Consider the following 23,087-nt stretch of genomic DNA (forward strand, 5'->3'; position numbering starts at 1 on the left):
CCATTTTCATCTATCCTCATTTCCCGCCACCTTTCGTATACTGTCCCGGATACTAAACAGTAGTCTAGGCTGGACACTCTGTTACCGCTCTCCGACGTTATTTGTCCGTCACACTTGGTTTCCGTGTTTACTATTACAAGCCGGTTTTCCTGACATAGATCTGTATCCATCGAAACCTTCTAAATTGGCAGTCATATCTCCAACTGAGAATATTTCGGCAGAATCTTTGAACCCGTTTATATCTCTTCTCAAACAGTTTACCATTTCCTCATTTTTCTCCCTAGCACTACTTCCAGTCCACAGATACACCACTCCTAACCATGTATTTTTCCCCTCCATGGTGCCTCTAACCCATATATGCTCTTTACAGCTTTCGTGCACTCTCTGCCAGTCGGTCCCTTGTTTAATGAGCATGCCAACACCTCCCCCTTTCTTCATTCCTGTGGTCCTGTTGCAACCTTCCCAGACATAATTGTCTATGACAGGTGGGGCTTCTAGGTCTCGGAGGTGAGGCTCGGCTAAAGTGTACGCGTCTATTCCTTCCCGTTCAAGTTGCTTTTGAAGTTCCACCCACTTATCACGCTTTCTGTCTCCCTGCATATTTATGTAGCTGATTAAATATTTATTGCATTTGTTTTTCCCTTTCCGCTTACGGGGTCTATTGTTGTCTTTTACAAAATTGTTTGCTCCATTGTTTCCACTTAAATCGCACCTGTCAACGTTCTCAGTTACGTCTGTAGGTTCTCCGTTTAGCTCTAGGCCTGGCTGCCTCCCAGCGTTGAGTGTGCATGTGTCTCTTGCTTCCCCTTTGTCTCCTACTTTGCCTTCCTTAGCTGCGCGGGGTCCCTAAAAAAGCTACCGCTCTCCCACCTAAGCGCCAACCCACCTTGTTTCCTCGCCTGGGGCTGAAGTGAATCCCGTCCCACTGAAAAGCTTGCCTATGTCCAATGCTGCCCACTACCCTGTTCACGTCTATCACTTCAAGCCCAAGTTCCCTGCCGCCCCTCACGATCTCGCTGTTAGCAGCGAGTACTGCCCGTTCGGAGTGCACGCCCTGCTTCATCACCTCTGGCACGGTGCAGACTGCAATGAGCACATTTGGGGCCGCCGCCCGCAGGTCCTTTACCCCCTTCGCTATCTCCTGGCCAAGTTTTCCCTCCTCTTCCTTTAGAACATCGTTAAGCCCAGCGGCAATCACCAAAAGGTTTCTAGCTTTACTAGAAAAGGTCGGCTGCCCCTTCACTCCAGTCATCACCGTCTGCATCGTTTGACCTTGGAAACACCCCACCTTCACACGCTTATCCCCCTTTACCCTTTCCACTATGGCAGCGCTGATGCTCTTCATGTTAGAGTCTCCCGCAATGATTACCACGCTATCTCTGCCACGTGCTGCTCTTTACTGGTACCCCGCTTATCGACTGGTTTTGCTGGCTTATCTTGCAGCACGTGGGAGTAGCTGTTGCCTTTCGTTGCTTCCACCCCGTGTGTCACCTCCGTGCATGCCTCCGCTTCGCTGCATGGGCAGAGGTGTTCGTCATTTGTTGGCGAAATGACGCTCCTTTCTAGCTTCCTCTCAGCTGCTTCTAACTTTCCCTCAACGGCCCTCCGTTCGTCACGTTCGTTACTTAGCGCTGCCTCTAGTTCTGCAACCCGCTTAGCTAACCCCGAGTTATTTGCTTCTACGTGTTCTAGCCGCGACACCACTAAGCATAACCGACACGTACCTGCCCCTTCGTCTGCCTCTCCGTCATCCCACTGAAACTCCTCTGCGTCTACCTGCCGCGGACAGCTATCACACTGTACCAGTTTTCTAGGCTTCATTTCGTCTGAAAAACCCGACAAAACGAGAAAGAACCGTGCAGGTAAATACTCAGCTTCGGCTGTCCTCTGCTGTCTCTGCCGTTTCGCTGTCTTTCACTGTAGAAACACGCTGTTGTCGGAGCACCAGAACAGCACGTCCCATCGTCGAAAAACATGGTCGAAGTATGTTTTGTTTCTTTTTTTTTGTCGGCTACAAATTTCGCGGCTGCATATTACCCGCTCATTCATACGTCCTGCGACTGCGGCATGGCCAGCGTCAGGTGCGATCACACACTTCCTGCAGTTTCACCGAACACGGCTACCACAGAACAGGGAATATTTCGGCTTCCTCGTAGCTCGTAGACGTGTTAATGCACAGTGAAAGAAACAAATCTCCAAAACCGCGTAAGAATCCGTCATGCGAAGCCCAAGCCAAAAGGGGGTTCTTCCCATAAACCGCCACGACGACATGGATTACCAGGTGCAGTTTCCTCTCTAGTATACTTACTAAGAAACTCTATGACGCAAGGAAGGATTAGTAACAGCAAGTTTCGCGGGGCGAGAGTGAGTGAAATATTTTATTAAGGACGAGAGGCCATGAGGCCCTGTGGGGAAGTGAGGATGGCGGAGGGGGAGCAGAAAGGGAGAGGTCACAATTCACACAGTGTACACACTTCTAGTTTTAAGGTCCTATTCACAAGATGCACATTTCACTCTGTCAGTGGCACCAAAATGCACAGTTTGCACTGTTGACATTGGTCGTGGATGGGAATGGCCAGTCCGGGAAAGTCTGTCAGACCGCTATACCAGCTTGTACAGACCGTTTTCAAGCGCGTACTGGGTAGTTATTTCTAGAGTAGCGGGGTCTTCACGGACACGACTAACGTGCTCCAGTTCAGTCGTGGGTGCAGGACCCACAGTTAGCAGTTGACGGCGGTTACGGGCGAATATAGGACAGATCCAAATTAAGTGGAAGAGATTTGGTATGGCATTACTATTGCAGTGGGGGCATCGGTGCAGTTGAGAGCCTGCCGGGGCTGACCACTTATGTACAATGCGTGCGTGGCAGATACGGCTCAAACTCGGTCGTGATTTGTTTCTTCTTCGTTTTCTTTATTTCATTCTGGCCAACTCAGAGGCAGCCTGTTTGAGGACATTGCTTTACGAGGCGGGCGGTAGCACCGTGACGTGGACGTACTAGAAATGGTACGTCCGCGGTCACACGTTTAGAAATTATAACGTGTATGACTCGCTACTTCGGGGAAGAAAAAGAAGCGTTCTGCAAGTACTGAGTCTGCCGACTTGAGTCTGACCAGGAGTTATTATCCGGCGTCTTGGAAGTTTTTTTCTCCATCAAAAGAGAAATCATAGCGAGGATAGAAAATAGCTCCTTCACGCAAGAAGAACAGTTTCACATTTTGTGTGTAATCAGCGGGCGTGAAGAGTTTTGCGTGCGACCCATTGACATTTGCTCCTAACCTCCAACAGCCAAGGTATCCTGGAAAGAACCTTGCTGATGCGCAGATTGTGGTCACGTTTGTCTGGATTTTCCGGCAGGCAAAAAAGCAATCGCTGGATGTCGCGAACGTTTTGTCTAACGTCGCACAATACAGAACCTGCAGGGGAATTTGGTCCAGTGAAGGAGTTCGGGAGTTGTCGGAGAACCTGGATGCATCCATGTGCTGGGAAGGACTTCGCTTTATACAACCTTTGGGTCCCCTCGTTTTTGGTGTACTGCACATCCCCCTTCTTCTGCAACATGTCAAAGGAACTGACCTGGGTTTGGAAATGTGCACACCTAGCTACGAAACTGGCTGTAAGGTGATCGCGTGCTGAAACGCGTCTACGTGCACTCGCACCTGAATGTCAGAAAGGCTTCGTCGGCTCCACAGCATAACATCGACACGGCAAGCGAAACCGAAGCGGACACGGATTGATGACTGTTCGGGCGCTTTGATGTGAACTCCATGAATTGACGTGGAACATGCCATTGATTTAAAAACAAAACGCTCTGCAGGAACGTTTGAGGTGCAGTAGTGAAACAATAATACACTTTTCCGTGTTACAAAATAAATGTGTCGGGATTTTGTAACGCTGTGCGCAATCGCCATTTTTTAATTTTTTGGAAGTTTCTGAAAAAAAACTAGAAGAACGTGTTTTTACGCCCGCCAAAATATTATGAAAACTTTCCCCTTTAGGCTGGCGTCGACGGTGCAAAATGGAGCAAGCCGCTTCTCGCAGCGGATGCCGCCAGAGCTCGTTGCCTGCTCTCATGCCATCTGTTTTGGCCGCACCTTTCGATTCCAGGAGTTTCCGAAGCGCTGCGAGTGTCTCCATGGGAGTTTTCAGTCACAGCCAGAGCCATTGACGATGCCGGCTTTTCTGTGCCACGGGCCCGTAACGTCCATGGCAAAATGTCTGACCAGGATGGAACAATACATACCGGAAGTTTCGGCGCACACACATCGGTTCAGCCAGAGAAATATTTATTTATTGTCTTTGAAAGTTAGTAATTGAACTCGTACACCCACCCCACTCCTTTAAGAGTAAACATTTCAAGGGAAAGACCCGGGTCTCCTTTGCCTCTACAATTCCCCTTCCAGTATTTTCCATCCGCCGCGGTGGCTCAGTGAATGAGGTGTTGTGCTGCTGAGCCCAAGGTCGCGGGTTCGATCTTGGCCATCGTAGCTGCTTTTTTCTGATGGAGGCGAAAAGCTTCAACGCGCGTGTGTCGAGATTTTAGCGTATGCTAGAGATCTGCATGTCGTTAAACCTAAACCGGAGCACCCTACTACGGCGCGATTTATGGCCTCGGTGTAGCCTGAATGCGTCAAACCCCAAAAATCAATCTGTGAACCCTTTGTTTATCCATTCCTGGGGCTCCGGGTAATTTTTCACGCTGCGAAAAGGCGAATTCTGAAAGTGGGCTGGTTCCCAACGGGTTCAATCATTTTTCAAGAGGTCATGTTCTGGTATCCCTAATTTAAGGAGTATTCGGTCACCACGTGCGTGACCTGGACCAAAATGTATATAGGTCATGAAGCAAGATGAAACTATATTATCAGCCAAGTGACAAATGCAACTGTCAGAACCACAATTTATGGGAATAAGCTGTGCAGTTGCAGCGGCGCGCAAAGTTGTCTGACATCACTTCGGCTAGACATGCCCCCACCTGTGTACTTTTGTGCCTTCTGTGAGGCCGGAAGAGCAATGTGAGGGCTCCCTGCACAAGTGGTGGAGAGTCACCTCCGCTTGGTGGAAGCGTCATTACGCAGGGTACTGCCGAGACCCCGATGGTTCGAGCGCAGCAGTGGAGGCCCAAGAGGAAGGGGGGAGGGGGGGGGGGGGAGGGGGGGGGGGCGTCGAAGCGTCGGTAATCACCGGCATATCATACTCTCCATACTCTTACGTTTCGAACTCGCCAGCAACAGAACCGGAACTGGTGGAGATACAGAAAAAATACCCCGTTGTCAAAAGTTCCCAGTTGTACACTGCATTCTAGCGGTTTTAATTAAGGAAACCTCGTGCGACTGAGTATCGAATTCGCCACCTCATGCCTAGCAGCACAACGTCTTGACATCCAGTGGTGTGCACTGTGTGGGATTGCTTCATTTGTGATTGCCACGTAACTATAAAAGATCATTGCAAGTGGAGGGGAAAAATGCATACGAAAGTGCTATAGTCATATTCAGTTGCTGGGGTATCCAGAATAGATTTTGTGACGTACACACAATTTTTTTCCGCTGGGAAGTGTAGTATAGTAAAAGAGGAGGTATAGTAAAAGAAACAAATAATACGATTAGGGAGACAATTATAATGGAAATGAGGTGCCATCCGGTGACTAGAAAACAGGCCCTCCTCACTAACAGGCTGCGAAAGGCCATGTAAACATTTTATTCCAAGGCACAGGAGATAATTGATAACGGCTTCATTCTAAACTTTAACACACGTTCTAAAATAAACCTTTTTCGAAAATGACCTATTAACGTCCATTTTCTCGCTGCTCCCGAGGAAAGTTCACAACCAATAGCATGATAAACGTCCACCAGATCAGAACAGATCCTGGGAGGGCGACGGGCCACTGTGGGGCAGCTGAGGAGGCCAGAATCAATAATGACACGTACAGTCCACAAATAGGCGCGAAATGTCCACTACGTAGACCAGCTGGTTAGAACCAGTTCGTTTGTCTTGATTGCGTGTCTCTTTATAGATATATAAAGTGTAGGTATTGTTCTCGCACGGTGGGGGAACGCACTTTCAACCAGGAACATCCATTCTCAATTCCCAATTTTCCCTTTCCCAAACTTTTCCCAATTTTCTCCTGTTATCCCCACCTTTTACCCGAATGAGCAATGGGGAAGGAGTCAGTAGGAGTAGAATCATGTGAAGAGGCGGGAGCCCCTCTCATTAAGCCTGTTTCGCACGTGACATGTTCTGCAATAAAGTTTAGTCCTTTTCCCGCCTCCTCCCCCGCCAGCAGGCAGACGAGCAGCTGCCGCACGGAGTCGTTCCTGTCAGCACGAAAGCAACAAAAAAGCGCTATCCGGTAAAGTGCGCCACATTGAGCGCGTTGGCTGTTAGTTTGAAGAGTACAGCGAGAGCGAAGCCAGCGAAGCGACCGGAGAGTTCCACAAGTGGGCGCTGTCAGAAGCTCTTCAGTTAGACTAAGCTGCCATGGCTCCCGTGCTGGGGTACTGGGACATCCGAGGCCTTGGCCAGCTCATTCGCTACCTTCTGGAGTACGCTGGAGTCCCCTACGAGGATAAAAGGTATTCGTCCTTCTGGTTTTGCATATCGTCACGCTGTTCCGTAGCACACTTCAAAAAAGGCGCACGCCGGGCAGGAAGTGCTGCGCTGATCGGGATCGTAAAACATGGCGGTGTTTTTTTGTGGAGTCAAAAAATTTCGTAGCTGGTGTCACGAAACGTCGAGAATGGCTGCAGTACAGCTCGGCCCTCGTACTTTACTTCCTCCGCCTGCTCAGTGGTCGGATGGTACATTTGAAGAGAAGCTGTTGGGTCCACTAAAAGCCTTCAAAAAGCTGTACGCGTGCTTTGCAGCACCCTAGAATAGAAAAATCAGGCGTCGAGTTTAAATTTTGAGGGAAAAGTGGGCTTGTAATGGGTGATGTGAGAGAAAGTTTCGCGGTGGAAAATTCTCCATGGGGAAATTACTAAACGTGCATTTTCGCTCAGCTGATAGGCACCAGTGAAAGTGTATAGAACACTGAGAAAATGTTCAGGCAATTTGGGTGTTGTTTGAAGTCCATGAGTCAATTGCGACTGAACAAGAAGAAACTAAATGTAGCGCTTTAGGTGCTTGTACGGATGTTTCCCGTGGCCCTGCAAGAACTAATCGATGCGCGAAGTTTATTTTGGTGGGGAACACGCGTAATGCCGGGTTTGGTGTACGGGCGCAGTGTGAGAGCTGTAGGTTAAGTCCGTTTCGGTAAAGTTGCGGAGGCCGCATTTTCACCACATTTTGAAGCTTATATCTACGACATTCCCACCATCATTACCCACTTTCCTGAAAGATCTGAAGCGGTGCAGAATTCGAACTGCAGAGAAAGAAGGCAGAGCCGATGGAGTACGGGAAAATTTTAAAAGGCAGGGCTTGCTTAATTCTGGTTTGCGAAGGGGACATCTTAATGCCAGCACTGCAAAGTGTCATAACGCATTTTTGTTACGAAGGGCGTAGAATATTTGCGTGATACCGTCGCATCGAGTTTCAAATATTGGTTGATTGTGAGTGATGTGCAGTGCGCTAGAAGGAGTTAGAGCCGGTTGCTAGAGATTGAAAGAGTCTAGTCACAGTAACTAGCTTCGCAGAACATTCTGCTGCGATTTGGAAAAGAGGCGCAAGTCTCGCGTTATATTGTTTCCCGGCGTGATGCCATCGAAGGCTTTGCGCAAAGCGGGGGTAGCGATTTGTGTAAACCAAATTTAAAGGTGAATTATTTTGGAGCATTCCTTTCAGCGCGTCTCTTAATGCATAGGGGTCACATAACCGGTCTAAATCGCGTGATTTACGCTAGCAGCACAGCCGAAGGGGGCTGTGGCGATCCACCAGAAGAGATGTCGAAGCTATAACAACGCCAAAACAATTGGCCCCGCATCTGTCTCCTTCGCTTCGATTGGAAGTTCCTTGCCGCCACTGCCACGTAACCCTCTCTCCACTCCCAAACCCCCGCCCTTCGCCTCCCCGCTGACACTTTGCAAGAGCAATACAATCGAAGCCTTTGCCTTCAGATAGTGATTTGTAGCGCACCGTACGAATCACTTGCTCTTTCTAAAGTACTAAATGCTCTCTTTATTTGCTCTGCTCTCTTTACCAATTTATTTGGAACGGTTGAAGAAACCTCTTTACAATAGTATGGCTTAAAAAATACGCGAGATATTCCATTCTGGGACAGGTGTAGGAGTTGCGAAGCTTTTTAGCCAATTACAAAGAGGTTGCAGAAAGTTTAGGTGAAGAGTATCACAAGTTTTATTTGTCTTGAGAGATGACGGTTGTCATCCCTAAGTAAGACGCATTCACATAAACGCACGCACTTTTGTTTTGACAAGACTGACCTTAAAAATGGTGCTGTTGATAACTAATCCATTCCAAATTCATATCCAAGGAGGAAATGTATAAAAATAACGTTCAAATTTATGCTTTGGACTGCGCATGCTTTTGGTGGTGAACGCGGGCCAATAAAACACGCACCACGGGATGTTCGTTTTACAGCGCCTCGTGTTTTGAAGACACGTGGGGCGCCGGCAGTTTCCGCTCGCGGACATAAAAAGCACGTAGGTGTCGGGACCCTAACCATATACTGTATTTGCACGATTTTAACACGCCCCGATTCTAACGCGCTGGAAAGATTAGGTAGAAAAAATAAAAGAAATACTTTGGCACCGTTTCTACCCCGCAGATCTCGTACTTGGAACAGGGCACTTTATTTGACGAATGAAAATGTAGCGGAAAACATCCCTTGAGCGTCATAAACTTGAGTATCCAGTTCCTGTTGGCATTAAAACTGGAGAAATTTCGAATGTGTGTGTGCGATTTAAAGTGCCTTGGTCTTTCAGGAATGGGTGCACCAAGAGTTACTTATGTGATGTTGACGAACTTTTTTTAATTGAACTGGATTTTGGCCGGAGTCGTGTTTGTAGCAATGCTGCTGGCCACTTTGAAGCCGTTTTTGGTTTTGAGCCAGATTGTAACGCGCGCACAAATTTGAAGGCGACTCTTTGTAAAAAAAAGGTGGGCATTAAAATCGCGCAAATACGGTAAACGGCGCTTAAACGACAGTCTGCACTGAAATGTTCATTGCGCGATGCAGACACATTGCTCCGTAAGCGGAAATTCGACGCCACCGGTCTGGAATAGTAATGTTTTTTTTTTTCTGCCGCACGTTCCGCTGCATGTGCCACTAGTTGCTGAACCGGAGCCTGCTTGTGCCGTATAGGACAGGTCGGCGACTCCGTGGCATCCGGTGCAGGCCCACCTACACACATTTCCCTGCAGCCTGTCGGATACTGTACTTGCTGTCTGCTGCAAACACTGCCGATAACGCCAAGCTTCGGAATTAGGGCATGCGATTGCGCAAGCGCGTGCGCTTTGGGCTGGATAACTCGAAAGCACTATATTCTCTATTAAACCGCATGTGCGACAGATATGCGCTTACCTGGATATCCCACTTTGAGGAACAGAATTAACACGAGATATCCCGTGAGCCTTTCGTGGCTTGATAAAGGGGCGAGAATCTTGCGTATTGGCTCGATTGTGTGGAGGGCGTTGGCGGTGAATGATCGGTTGCCTTATTTCAAAGCAATCGAGTATGCATTCGACGTCCAGCCACAGTAAGTCGTTCCCAAGAGCCTCCTTGGTGAACCTGAGTGAGCAAATCTGCATATCAAACTCTTCTCTTCGCCGAAAGTATCAGTGTCGCATGCACGCAAAGAACATTGGTTACAAACCACCTGTAAAGCAATTTTGAAGCCCTAATAAACTAAATAAAGTTTGGCCTGCTTGAATATTTCTCGTGGCCGGCGTCCTTGTAGTATGCAGGCGCGTTAGGGTGGCGGTAGCTATTCCGCAACCATGCACATCGCTATTATTCATTTCCATCGCGGTAGGGCGGCTGTTAATTTCTATATATCATACATCAGACCTGGAGAGAAGAAAGTTAAAGAAGACGAGCTACTGTGGTGTCTTTCTCTGATTTCGTGTTGCAGTTTTGAATAATTATAGCGCGGTCGCCGCTTTTCCGATAGAGCAGGCGAAAAAAGAAAACGCCCGTGTGTTGGAGATTTCGGCACACGTTAAAGATCTCTGGGTGGTCAGAATTAATCCGGAGATCTGCACTACTGCGCGCCTCATTGTTTGTTCGGTGCCTCCGATTTAAACCTCGCAATGAATGAATGAATGAATGAATGAATGAATGAATGAATGAATCAATCAATCAATCAATCAATCAATCAATCAATCAATCAATCAATCAATCAATCAATCAATCAATCAATCAATCAATCAATCAATCAATCAATCAATCAATCAATAAATCAATCAATCAATCAATCAAGCGTGAAAACCAGTCAGCAAAACGTCGCCGCCGACCGTACGCAATGTGTCCTAAAATATTATGACGTCAAAGACGACCCAGTACAGTACCTTGGCGTGAAAGGGCGCCGGCGCTGAAGGGCATACATTATCGCTCAAAATGAAAGCGTGCTCAACTCTTCATAGCTGTGGTTGTGCTGGGTGTCATGTCATCGTAGAGAGAGGAATGACACGGTAACGTGTTCCACTGTCTTGCCCCTTTTAAATACTATAGTCTTTCTTGGGCTCCTTAAACGCGGAAATTTTGGTCTGTCTTTATGTCTGTCTGTCTGTCTGTCTGTCTGTCTGTCTGTCTGTCTGTCTGTCTGTCTGTCTGTCTGTGACTTGATTCTGCCACCCGGCCAAAGTGATACTGATTCTGCGGAATATTCTTATATACCCACAGTCAAATCCGAATGTCTAAGTCCGATGTCAATGTTCATATTTGTCAACATTGTTGAACAATTAGAACACATTGCGCTACGAATTTCAAGCGCGAAAATGTTGACAGGGGACGAATGGGCCAAAGACAAGCGCTAACTTCCAATTGAAATTTTATTTACAAACTAAAATATATGGACGCGACGGTGCTAACAAGAACACATAAAGAATACAGTATGTGCGCAGTGTACGAAACCAGAGTATGTGCGCAGTATCTACATTTTCGCGCTTGAGATTCGTACCATGGATTACCAACTAGCTCGAACCCACACGTTGTTAAGACATTACGAAAACTTAAGGCAGAAAATCAATACATAAGTGATATTTGCAGTGTTCCTTTGTTTAAAATTTATGGATGCTTGGTATTTACGATTGTAAATGAAATACTACATCAACTGCAGAAAACCGTCGCCTGCTGTTGCCCGCGCTCCTAGCGGTATTTAAGAGATCATACGGCAACAGCAATGAAAGGTTACACTAGATAGTTTCCACGTTCCGCTAGGAACACTCGTGAAGTAGGGCAGAGAAAGAGAGAGAGAGAGAGAATAAATATTTTATTTGTCGATCAGAGAACGTGGTTCTATAAACGATGTAGTAGGGTGCATCGATTCACGCTCGTCTCCGCCGTACGGCAGCTCTGGCATCGAGGCAACCGACTTGAAGCAGAGGAACGCGGTAAATTTAAATTGACTTGAGCAAGCATCTAGCGTGTTATTTTGGGAGGAACGAGACGGGAGAGGTACAGCATGAGAGGTGAGCGGGAAAGAGAAGGGAGGCGTTGACTTGGCCTGGCGCCAGTCGACCATTGTCTTTCGTCGACACTTGCAACGAAAGGAGCAGATATATGCGCCATTGTTTTCCGTTTAGTGAGCAGCAATTCTAAGTTTAAGGAAGGAAGAAAAAAAGACAGTTATTGAGATTGGGATGGCTCTTGGCCTGCTGGGAAAATGTAAGGGAAGGAAATTCGAAGTTCAAAACCAAATCGGTTTGTTCGTATATTTCCAATATAAACTATAAGTGGGCGATAGATCAGTTAACCTGCGCATTTATCGATTAAGCTTTAATCGTGTATGTTTTGTTCCAGCCAATATGTAGAGGGCGCGTAAGAAAAATTGACCACGACTTTGAAAATCTGCCTCAGCATGTCACGGGTAATTCGCTGTGCATGTACAAGCCTTCGCGTACAGCAGCAGGAAATGAGGGAAATACGTTCGGGAATTCAAGTGATGAAATCTCCAATCTGGGAACAAAAATCAAAAGCAGAAAAACTGGATTTGAATGTTTTACAAGATATAAGATTTCTAGAGGGAATAGAAGGCGGGCAAAGAGGCATTCGCAGTGTTATAGCGTTACATAAGCCAACTCTGTTAACAGGCCATTACTGAGACTCGTTGCAGTGATGGCCAGCACAAAGCTTCGTTTCAGAAATAGTGCCAGTGACGTAAACGGTTATGCCGTTACGGCACGTAGAAAGAGGTCAACAAGCCTGAAAAGAAAGGAGGAGGAGGAGGAAAAAACTTTATTCCAACGCAACATTAAGCGTCGAGAATGTCCCGGGCCAGGTTCACCAACGCCAATGCTACCCGCATATTTCAACAAGCGCCTTTTCCTGCGGTGCTGTAGACAAACTGGTAGCATTTCGGCTGGCGCACCCGCAAATTTTCCCGCCATTTTTTCGCGGGGCTACCTTGGTTGCCAGACCAGGACTGCTCTCTGTTGATTACCTCGCGTCATACATTGGTGGGTACTTTAAAAAATATTGGGGCCCTTAAAGGCCGCGGATCTGCATTTCGGCTGGCGTACCCGGAAATTTTCCCGCCATTTTTTCGCGGGGCTACCATGGTTGCCAGACCAGGACTGCCATCCTCTTTACGGACCACCTTTACGGGCCCCATAAGTTTGCTGTAGCTCCCGTGGGGACGAAGCGAAAAAACAAAACAAACCCGGGCTCGAGCCCGAGCCCGCGACTCGAGCGCGCAAGGGTTTGTAATCTAAGAGGGCTGACAGATCCGCGGCCTTTATGGGCCCCAATACGTTCGTAGTACCCGCGAATGTATGATGCGAGCTCATCAACAGAGGACAGTCCTGCTCTGGCAACCAAGGTAGCCCCGCGAAAAAATGGCGGGAAAATTTGTGGCAAACTTCCTTCTCAAATGATTTCAACTTCAGCATGTTTGTGTCACGCACCCTTTAAAAAACCGCTGTCACACGCTGAATATTTCTCAGGTGTTTGTGTTTATACACCGACGCAACCGATTGAGTGATCAACTAATCCATGAGATCGTGTTCAATTTCAGAAGCAATTTGTTCGTAACCCACACCAAGCCGAAATAAAAAAAAATGGGGCCATCTCCCCGCGAGGGGGACTCGAGTAAATGCATCGCATAGGGGGTGGGTGTATTGCGTTAACGTTTAGTGTTTGGGGAGTAGGTGGTAGCGAATGCGTTGTATCAGCAGCTTCTTGACGTAGTTTGAATGAGTCAAGGATATAAGGCGCGTTCGTAGCCTCCCATTCTGTGTCGGCTTTGTGGCGCAGTGGGTAGAGCACCATGTACATTGCGTTCCGCCCGCAGGGTCGAGGGATCGAAACCAGGCGCCGGATAGTATCTTTTTTTTTATATAGTGTAGGGGGAGGGGTGCGGACTACGACTACGGACATCAACGCGGGTGACATCGTAAGTTACTGAGATGCTCTGCATTTAAAACTACTCTTCGTGTTACAACACAGACTTGGCCGGGCACACCAGCGTAAATTTCGGGGTCGTAAATTAACGCACACACCAGTTCCTTTAGGTCTGGTCACCTGTTGCTTCACACGAACAAGTAAACTTGGGTAGGCGATGGCACGCACTGTCAGTGGATGTGGAAGCGTGCCGAGCAGTGTTTATGAAGTTTGTTGTGGAGGAGAGTTCGGTCCTAGAGCAGACGCACCCCTCTTATTTAAACACACTGTTCGGGGATTGACCGTTCGCGTCAAAGCGTCGTCCAGCACTGTCGACAGAACGCATGCACTTTAATGGTTTCCCGGCCCGGGATTTAGCGCCGCAACGTTTATGATTTAGCCGGCAGTTGTGATTTCAAATCATGATGTCTGTTGGGGCCGACATCGCCAGGGAAATGTACGCAAATCAGCGCGTGGCGTTTCACTCCGTGTCCCCGCCTGCCGCAGGTACGGCTTCGGCAGTGCCCCCGAATTCAGGCGGGACGCGTGGCTGTCCGAGAAGCACAAGCTGGGCCTGGACTTCCCCAACGTGCCGTACTACATCGAGGGAGACGTGAAGCTGACGCAGAGCATGGCCATCCTGCAGTACCTCGGTCGAAAGCACGGACTCGCCCCCAAAGACGAGGCCACGCAGCTCCGCGTCGACATTCTCCAGCTCACGGTGCGTTCGGGCCTCGGACGTAACCGAACCACGACCTCTAGCTGCGCATGCGGTTGCGGGCGCCGCCGTTACTTTTGGTGGCTCGCACTTATCGCAGGTAGCGCTTCTAACGGATGTGGCAGGGATGACAGGCTCAACTCCAAATAGGTACAGGTTACCACTCGGGGGCAGCTACAGAAGCGCTAAGTCAGCGGACGGTCGCTCACCCGCATAAGAAAAGGTACTGAATTTTGTCAACATCGCAATCAAAGAGCGACCTTTTAAGTTTAAAAGAGAAGAGCGCGGGGTGTATACAAAGCAAGCGTCTCGCTATCATCGCGGGTGTGAGTTGTGATTAACAGTGTTGGACAAGAGCGTCTCCGGCGACCATAGCTGAAATAGCCACCGATGGTGCTTTTCGTATACCCCGCTACGAGTGCTCTACTTTGATTCAAATTTCTGGTTTAACTGGGCCGTTCAACAGACGTGTTCTGTGACTTGATCAGGCGGCCTGCAGTGGTTTGGAGAGAGAGAGAGAGAGAGAGAGAGAGAGAGAGAGAGAGAGAGAGAGAGAGAGAGAGAGAGAGAGAGAGAGAGAGAGAGAGAGGGAGAGAGAGAGAGAGAGCGTTCGCTAATGAAGCTGGTGATGAAACCCGTCCTGATCTGCTTGGCTTGCTGCGCCAGATGAATGCGGTGACGATGATGATTGTAATGAGGATGAGGTGCACATATGCTGCTAACTATTTACAAGGTGTGATCAAGAATTATGTCTTTTAGGTACGCCAAGAAGACTTTCGTAGCACGAGAGGCATGGTTGTAACAACTCCAAGGAACTAAACGTCCCTCAGCTCCCTTCCAACGTAGAGGTGACTGGTTGAAAAAAAAAACATACAAAACTTTAGAACGGAAAAGCTGTCTTTCTTCCTTTTTTAACCAGGATAACACCGCAAAAAAAAGTCATCCTGGGAATACTGTTGCGGTGCGACAAATCTGCAGTGACGGAAATGCTGTCTGAAATCAATGCCTTGTCATGAAATCATGTGCAGATTTGAGATCGCAGGCTCTGCTGGGACGTTTGTGATTCAGCATCTAACAATTATTCTTTTCAGTGTTAACGAAAAAAATTCATCGGGCACTTAAGTCACTTACTTCATTTTGAGGGGGAAGCCAGCGGTTATCGAAGGTTTCCCCACTTGCTGCATTGTGTTTGCGGTGTCATCACGTTCATCTGCCATGCGGCACGAATCCGGATAATTCTTGTTCCATGCTGACACAGTACTGGGTTAGCGCTGTAGTTACCACACTTGGCTGCAGCTCTGGCGACCCGCGTTCAAATCACATGCGAATCGAAATAAGTTAAATGTGTATTTTATTTACTTACCGTAATTACCCGATTCTAACGCGCACCTTTTTTCCGGAAAAATAGGTCGAAAAATCGTATGCGCGTTAGAATCGGATACGAAACCGAAACTGCCGAAACAACGGAAATTTCGTCTCGCCCATCGCCATCTCAAGATGGCACCAAAGCTTTTAGCAACGATTTTTCGGACGCCGGAAGCATAGGCACCCAGGCTTCTCTATCGGTGTTTACACAAATCGTCAAATTGTTCCACTTGCGCACTTGATAACAGCAATGGCAGCAGCGGCTCTCGCGCGTTCAAAACGAGTGATCGGCTGAAGCGTGCGCCTCTGGAGAATTTCGCAGGATGGGCGTGCGAGGCGTGGGCCACGATCCCATCGGTCATGGTTGAACGTTCGTTATGAAGTGTGGCATCGCGAACGCGCTTGACGGCACTAAGGACGTGATGTTGTGGCCAGCGGAGAGCGGCGAGGAGGGAGATGGGTGAGATTACTTCGAGAAATAAATCGCCCGTTTATCTCGCATTCGTTTTTCTTGCTCACAAAGTTCCGTGCCCGTTAAAATCGGAAGTGCAAGTTTTTTCGGTTTTTTTGCCAGGAAAATAGGGTGCGCGTTAGATCGGGGGTGCGTTAAAATCGGGTAATTACGGTATTTTCATTTTACAGCGGCAGCAATTTGGTTTGATTCGTGTAGCCGCCAGCAACAACAGTCACTTATCACGTTTGATGAGACATCTACTGCTTTCGCCTAAAGAAGTATATTGAGTTTTTATAGATCTGTGGGGACTCGTCTTTACTCAGTTTTTTATATTTTTCTGGAAAAAAAAGCATGCAAGAATAGTTGTTTCTTTCACACCCCTCAAAATTTCATCAGAACTTACGTCTCTATAGTCCTACGACGAGGCCGGCCCAGATACGCAAGACATCAAAGTGCCACATTAAGCCTACACTACTGCGCATACCCGACAGTTTGCACAGTCTAGCTTAGCTTTACGAACCCGCAATCATGCATGGAAAAACTCTTTACATGGAGGCTGCTTTCATTCGATATTCCGTGGTTGGCACAACCAGACAACTTGTAATTTATTTTCAGAAAAATGTTCGTCCTTTTCACAGCGACCCGCCAGTAGTTTGCAGGGTCGTTGTTGCGTCCTCGTTGCATACGGAGAGTGCCATTCTCATGATATTAATAACTTAATTTTGCCCGAACCTGGATTATTAGTGTGGTGCATGTACCCCTCAGAGACGCAGAGTGGCCGCCCAACAGGCTTCGGACGGCGATATTCCGTTTCGAGGTTGGTACAGGCCAGGCACTGCCGTTGCGATGCAGCACGCTAATTAAACGCATTGATGTGCCGCGCCCCGCCTCGAAACCGACATAAAAGTTACAAAATTACTGTTTCTTATGAAAAAAAGGCTTTGAATCGATCTAGGAGAACATTCAAGCGTAATTGTTAGGATTTTTTGGGGAAACGTTTGGCACTTCTGGGGTTAGAGCCCAGGCTGTACACAGCCAAACCCGTGGTTTTACCCAGTGAGCCACTGAGGGCAAACAGCGTGAGCTCTTTTAAAAGTCGCTCAAAACAATAGAAGGAGTGTTCGAAGGGAACCAGTAGGTGGCACTAGCTCCGTACAGGAAGCGCCCAGCTTGTACCCTCAAGGAAACCGAATATTGCCTCCGGACAGCGTCGCAATAGGAACGGCCGCACGTGTAAGCCAGGTCAAAAGAGTGTCAAAAAAATGTGAGACCTCTGCCGGGTAACCGGAGTCCCTCGAGATTTCTTGTGTTTTACACCGGAGTTACATGTATATGCGCACTTCGTGTATTTTAATCTACGTGGCGAAAACGTTTGAACGCCTTCTGGGAGAAGCCAAATCAAACAAGGTATGTGCTGACACCTAGCGAAGAATGAGAAAAGCTAGGGAACCACACCTGCTACATATCGTTCCGCACTCGCTGCGATCATGGTCTCGGCTGCCTCGGCAAAAAAGCAGGCCGTTTGCAAAGCCGAACGCGGCAAATGTTACCGCGAGTGCGTTCAGCAGCGACGGACGGCACGCAGCAGCAAAGAGCATGCCCGATCAGCTGTCCATAAGCAGCGGACTCGAAAGGAAAGACGGTTTATGCGAAGGGGGAAAGGCAGCGAAGAGACGAAGGTACCTTGCCAAAAAAATGGGACGAGCGCAAGCCTGCGTATGCAAAATTTCAGAGAGACTTTCTCGGCGCACGTGGAAGCTTGCAGTCGGGAAGCGTGTAAGAGAACGAGACTCAAGAACGACTTGATCGTTATTGGTAATGTTCGAGATGTCGCGAAGCATGAACGTGAACTGTATGTGTTGCTGCGAACCTTCCTAAAAAGGCTGTCGCCGTATTGCTAAAAGTGCGCGGGACGAGCCAGAATTTCTTACTGCGCGGTGCTATGCCATGGCTCTGTACGGCAAACGGATACGTATTACCCTCCAGGGGCTCTACAGCTCCCCGTGTTATCCACATTTGCAGAGCGGGGTGGCCTTGTGCTTTCTTTTTGACACCTTTAACATTGATGTTACGTCTACCATTACAACCCCCTTTCGGTTAGGGCCCTGTTGTACCCCATATAATAATAACTTTTAGCAACCGCTTCATTTTCATAAAATATAGTTTAGATACGAAACCATCAGAGAGGCACCTTCACTCATTTATTTCGCACTCTTTGGCCATTGTTATCCTTGTAAAAAAAGCTACAAATATAATACGAAACCTCTAAGGAAGACGATTGCTTGCCACCTGCTCCTCAGGGTTGTGTGGAGGGGATTGGGAAATTGTCGGTATGTGCACCAGCGCCACCTGGACTCGAATTTAGTGTATTTGTTGTTCTTGCCAATTCTTCGGAGACATATATTTGGCGTGATTTTATCATTGACAGGTGCGTTAATTATGCTGGCATTCAATGAGCGAATACGTAAACGGTGCCCTTGAGTTCCAAAACCTAAAAAAATTCTAAACATCGCCTTCCCCTGCAATCAGCTCCCAGACTCTTTACTCACCTGTAGCCCTGTCCATGAACCATGCTTTAGTGTTGCTTCCTCGTTGCAGGCCTTTGACGTGATGATGGGGACTCTCTACCTCTGCTACGACCCCGACTACAGCGAGGAGAAGCGGAAGCAGTTCCTGGTCAACGTGGCCGACAAGCTGCACCAGTTCGAGGCGTACCTCGCCAAGTACGGTCCTTTCGGCGCCGGCAAGACCGCCACTTACGTCGACTTCTTGCTCTACGAGGTACTTCAGGTACGTGGAACTGTATAGCTGCAGACCCACAAATGTGGAACGCTCGTCGGCCTACGCGTAACTCTAAGTGCTCCTTGTTATAATTTTTTTTAAATTTCTCGCTTTAGATGGCACCTGTGTACATACTTTAAGTTCTATAATAACGATACTCGTTGCTCTGCGTTTCATTGCGTAAGAAGTACCTAGTGGGGTCACTATAGATGAGGTCTCTGAGTTTCGGAAATCTTTTCTGCTATTGTTCCATGCCGCCGCCAGGATCAGTGGGGAGTTCGCATCACGTGACATTTGTTTACCCTGCGACGGTTCATGGGCGCCGCCATTTTGTTGTTTTTGTGTTTTAGTCGGTGAACTCTGGTAGGCTTAGCTTGTCCTCCCTGCTCTGCGGCTCCGCGCGACTGACGTCGTTCCGAACGCGAATGAAAGATAGCGCGTGTAACAGCATTTCAGCAGCAGAAGCGTGTCCGAAGATGCCGTTTTGCTGCATCTTCAGCAGAGTTGTTAACAAACGACCCGCACGAAGTTAGAGGCGAGACTGTAGAAGCGGCAATATAACAACGCTGATAAACACCAAAATGGCCGGCGTTGCCGGCTCCAGTGCCTCACTGGCGGTGCTTTAATACCTTATCTGCTGACACTGGTATGGGGGGTGACAAAGCGCTCCCATGGGATTTAGATAGCGTCTGCGGTGCAATGCGCGCAACGCTTCCCTTTCACTCCCAACATTGTGTAATGACTCAGCGAAGCGTCTTCTTTCTGACTGTCTTATTGCACTAATGCGCCAGATCAATTAAAGAGCGGAAACGCGCACAACTCTCTGTTTTGTGTCAATTGTAGGGGTTTTCCGGCATGTTCCCCATTTTCCTTGCCTTGAAATATGTCGCAAATATTGGGTAGCATTCTATTGAATACTTCATTCGCGTTATATGTAGAACGTTTATTCGGACTAAAACCAAGGCAAATGTGCATTCTGTTTTATTATTTTCTTGCTCTACAGTGTGGGCAATTGAATTGTCAAGCTTTTGTGTATCTCGCAAAAGTCCCGTTTGCTTATTGTGCCGAAACCACGATCGCTCACGTGATTCACGCTAGGAGCGTCGCGGCCCGCGTTGCAGCAAAAGCAGCACGCTCTAAACAGCGAAGGGGAAAGTGAGCCGAAACACTAAGAGCAAGAAAGCAAAAAAGGGAACAGAACCACCGCTGATGGAAGTGAACACGAAATAACCGAACACTTGTCTTGAGTTCAGGGGTTTTGCGCTGCATAAATAAATATCAAAAGAAACACAGGGCCACACCATCCTTTCGTTTACCAGGACAGAAAAGCACATGCACATTTAAAGCTGTAGCTTCAAGACCGCACCAAAGTGGCCTAGACAGCAAGCCGCCGATCACGTAAGCACAACCGGTCAGGAAGGAAATATAAGACGCAGCAGGTGTAACACGAAGGAGCCACAAGTGGATGGCATACAAGGAGCGTCTCGGCAAGCAGCCTGGTTCAAAGCGCGCTCATCAATCCTGCCGAAAAGGTAGCTTCAATAAATACTTCTAAGGATCCCCCTAGTCGATCTAGCAAGACACCGCAGCTATGCAGAACTACCCGGTGAGTCAATAGGATCAACGCGCTGACGTCCGCAAAAATTCACATTGCCACCAACACCGTCGCAACGTTGGAAGGACAGAAGTTTTCGGGCTGCCCATATAACCCCAGAAGGCAAACACTCAGTTTACTTCGCAAATTACATCGCATGTAAACTAAGTTATCCGTCTCAGTCAACGAGTAACCATACGTCACGAAGGACCCAAGGAGGAAGAGCGACTCCAGCTGGCACTGTGGCAAAAAAAGGCTGCCTCATTAGGAAAGCATATAAGGCGGCGTTACAAGTACTCATGCACGCACTTACCGTTCGACTCCAGCGTCCAGGGGTCTACTGTACGCTTAGGAACTCATGGAAGCCCATCATATCAATGACCCATGTGAGCTTTGGCCAGCCCCGCTGGAAAGCACATAATAAGGCCGCCTAGAGCTGTGCGACCCTGTAATCCCAAGTACTAGACTCTATATTCCCTGCTCCAACGTCAGCCTTTTAGTATCACCCCATTCCGCGCAACATGAATCCCTTCCATCGCGGGGTCGTTGGGAGAAAAGAGTGCGGGTGCTCTCCATGCGCTTCGCGATAAGGCCGGACATAGACCCTGTGTAAACGCGGCGGACTCTCGCCATCATGACGCGTACGCCGTGGCAGTAGTTGACCGACGGCTCAAGAATACACTATCCCAGCAGGTCCTTGCCTTCTCTGCTCACACAGTGCCAGATATGGTACAGATAACCTGCTCAGCTATCGCGACTTGGTCACACACTACCGTCTCGACCACTGCGTGTTTCCCCCGTTCATGTACGATTTAGAAACTTCTTGGAACACGCGTCCGGAAACTCTTACAGACAGAACAACCTTCTGTTACGTGCAGTGGTTAATCACGCCCATCCCACATTATTTCCCTCCGCCAACGCCACTTCGGTTGGTGTACTTTCCACCGTCTTTTAGGCCATGTCGGCATGTCAGCATGTCGTTTCAGCAATTTCCCTACGTGATGTGTAGGAAGGGGCGCTGGGTGGCTCGAATGCAGGGATCCAAGCCTCCTTGGCGAACCGCGCTGCCTCTGCCGCTTCCGCAGTCAGGCTCAGGCCGGTGGCCACTCCACAGTCTTAACTACATTTGTTCCAATGAAGATTCTCTCTCTCTCTCTCTCTGCAAATGCAACTGTTTGTGGACAGCATTATCTTAATACTATCCAAGCATCACGACTACTGCCTTCTCCTATCCCGAACAACTTTCCAGTTGTCTGCATTCTAAAGCTTACGGTTAACTGCAAAAGCTGCTACCCTCTGTTGAAGTGGTAAGTCATATTTGGGGTACAGTTATACCTTGCTTGCAATTAAGGCTGAGATTCGTATTTTTTGTCGTACCTTGTATCTTTGTTCCCTTCCCTCAGGGCTTGTGTCAAACAATAACCCGAATGTCGCGTTTTATCGCTTGAGCTTTCTTAATTCCGAAAAATACGCCGCTAAATAGAACCCAAGTGAACGGAATGTTTAATGTATTTTTATGATCGTAGCATGTGATGGTACACACCCGCAAGCCTGCTTTCACCTTCTATATGTTTTTTGGCGAGGCCATGTGGTTTTTTTTTGTTTTGGTTTTTTTTTTCGTCGCTCTTCTGTCGCCTATATTTTGCCCTCGGTTTGTTCAAGACGAATGTCACGAATGCGTCCGTCTGGCCAAACGTGACAAGAACCTTTAGCGGCGCAGACATTTTGTGTAATATTATTTGCACCGCATTTCGAAGTAAATTTTTAACAGTTCCGATATTCATATAAACAGATAGCCTACTCGGGTGTGTATGTAACTGTCCTCACTTCAACTATGTCTTCTTTATACTTCGGACATTTGCCTCGTACTAAACGCCGAAGGTTTCGAGACGTGCTCATGTGAAGTAGTGATGCATGAGGAGCTCGCTGCAAAAAAGTAATCCCGTCCAAACGGGCACATTCGCTCTGTCTGGACAAGACAAATTAACGACCTTCAACGGCGAATGTCATCTTCGCAATCAAGCTAGTCGGTACTTGCCATTGCTTCAGCAACGGCAAAATAACTCCGCTGCCTCCGCTACTGTGTACTAATTAGAGCTATTTTTAGCTGAATCTGAATGTTTTTTTATTGTGACACCGCCTTGTCCTGTTTCCAGGTTGTGAAGATCCTTGGCCCGAGCACGTTCCGCAAGGGCTACCCTCAGCTCGAGGAGTACTGCCAGCGAGTCGCATGCCTTCCCCGGCTCAGAGAATATCTGGCCTCGGATCGTTTCAAGGCCTGGCCCATCTGGAGCCCGCAGGCCAAGGCACTGGCAACCCAGCACAGGCCGCCCGCTGACGAGTGCTGACGGATTACCGCAAGCTTTGATGGCACTGATAGTTCTCTGCATTATTATTGTGGGTGAAGTGCAACCTGGCTGTTATTTTTCTGCTAATAAAGGTTGCCTCGTTTTGAGCGTTCTTCCGAAGTTCTTCAAAGGTAGCGTTTGTATTCGTGGGCATACCTCTAGAAGGCCACGACGTTGATCTGGGTTTTGACGAGTTGCTTTCAGGTATTGTGGATACCCCAAAAGGAGCAGCTTGCGGGTATATGTACTGGGTGGAAGGGCGAACGCGGTATTAATAGCTTGTCGAATAAGGCTTGTTAAGCTTGTCTGAAATGGTGCCGCGAACATGAGCTGGCCGT

The 23,087-nt window shown here is 48.1% G+C and overlaps 1 protein-coding gene across 1 annotated transcript; it reads left to right on the forward strand.

The window, feature by feature from the left end:
* Positions 1 to 6,341: 6,341 nt before the first annotated feature.
* Positions 6,342 to 22,869, forward strand: LOC144153688 (glutathione S-transferase Mu 2-like). The gene is made up of 4 exons (XM_077685361.1): positions 6,342 to 6,569; positions 13,997 to 14,210; positions 18,625 to 18,816; positions 22,558 to 22,869. The coding sequence occupies exons 1-4, from the start codon at positions 6,475 to 6,477 to the stop codon at positions 22,747 to 22,749; spliced, it is 693 nt and encodes a 230-aa protein (XP_077541487.1). The 5' UTR covers positions 6,342 to 6,474; the 3' UTR covers positions 22,750 to 22,869.
* The last annotated feature ends 218 nt before the right edge of the window (positions 22,870 to 23,087 follow it).

The sequence above is a fragment of the Haemaphysalis longicornis genome, unplaced genomic scaffold (genome assembly GCF_048455015.1).
Source record: "Haemaphysalis longicornis isolate Haplotype H1 unplaced genomic scaffold, Haemaphysalis longicornis Haplotype H1 scaffold_9, whole genome shotgun sequence".
Classification (NCBI taxonomy): domain Eukaryota; kingdom Metazoa; phylum Arthropoda; class Arachnida; order Ixodida; family Ixodidae; genus Haemaphysalis; species Haemaphysalis longicornis.

What these genes read in the sequence shown, in the direction of transcription:
- LOC144153688 (XM_077685361.1), top strand. Translation starts at nt 6,475, where the DNA reads ATGGCTCCCGTGCTGGGGTACTGGGACATCCGAGGCCTTGGCCAGCTC. An exon ending in GTCCCCTACGAGGATAAAAG is followed by an intron (nt 6,570 to 13,996) that starts GTATTCGTCCTT and finishes CGCCTGCCGCAG; the next exon opens with GTACGGCTTCGGCAGTGCCC. An exon ending in TGCTCTACGAGGTACTTCAG is followed by an intron (nt 18,817 to 22,557) that starts GTACGTGGAACT and finishes TCCTGTTTCCAG; the next exon opens with GTTGTGAAGATCCTTGGCCC.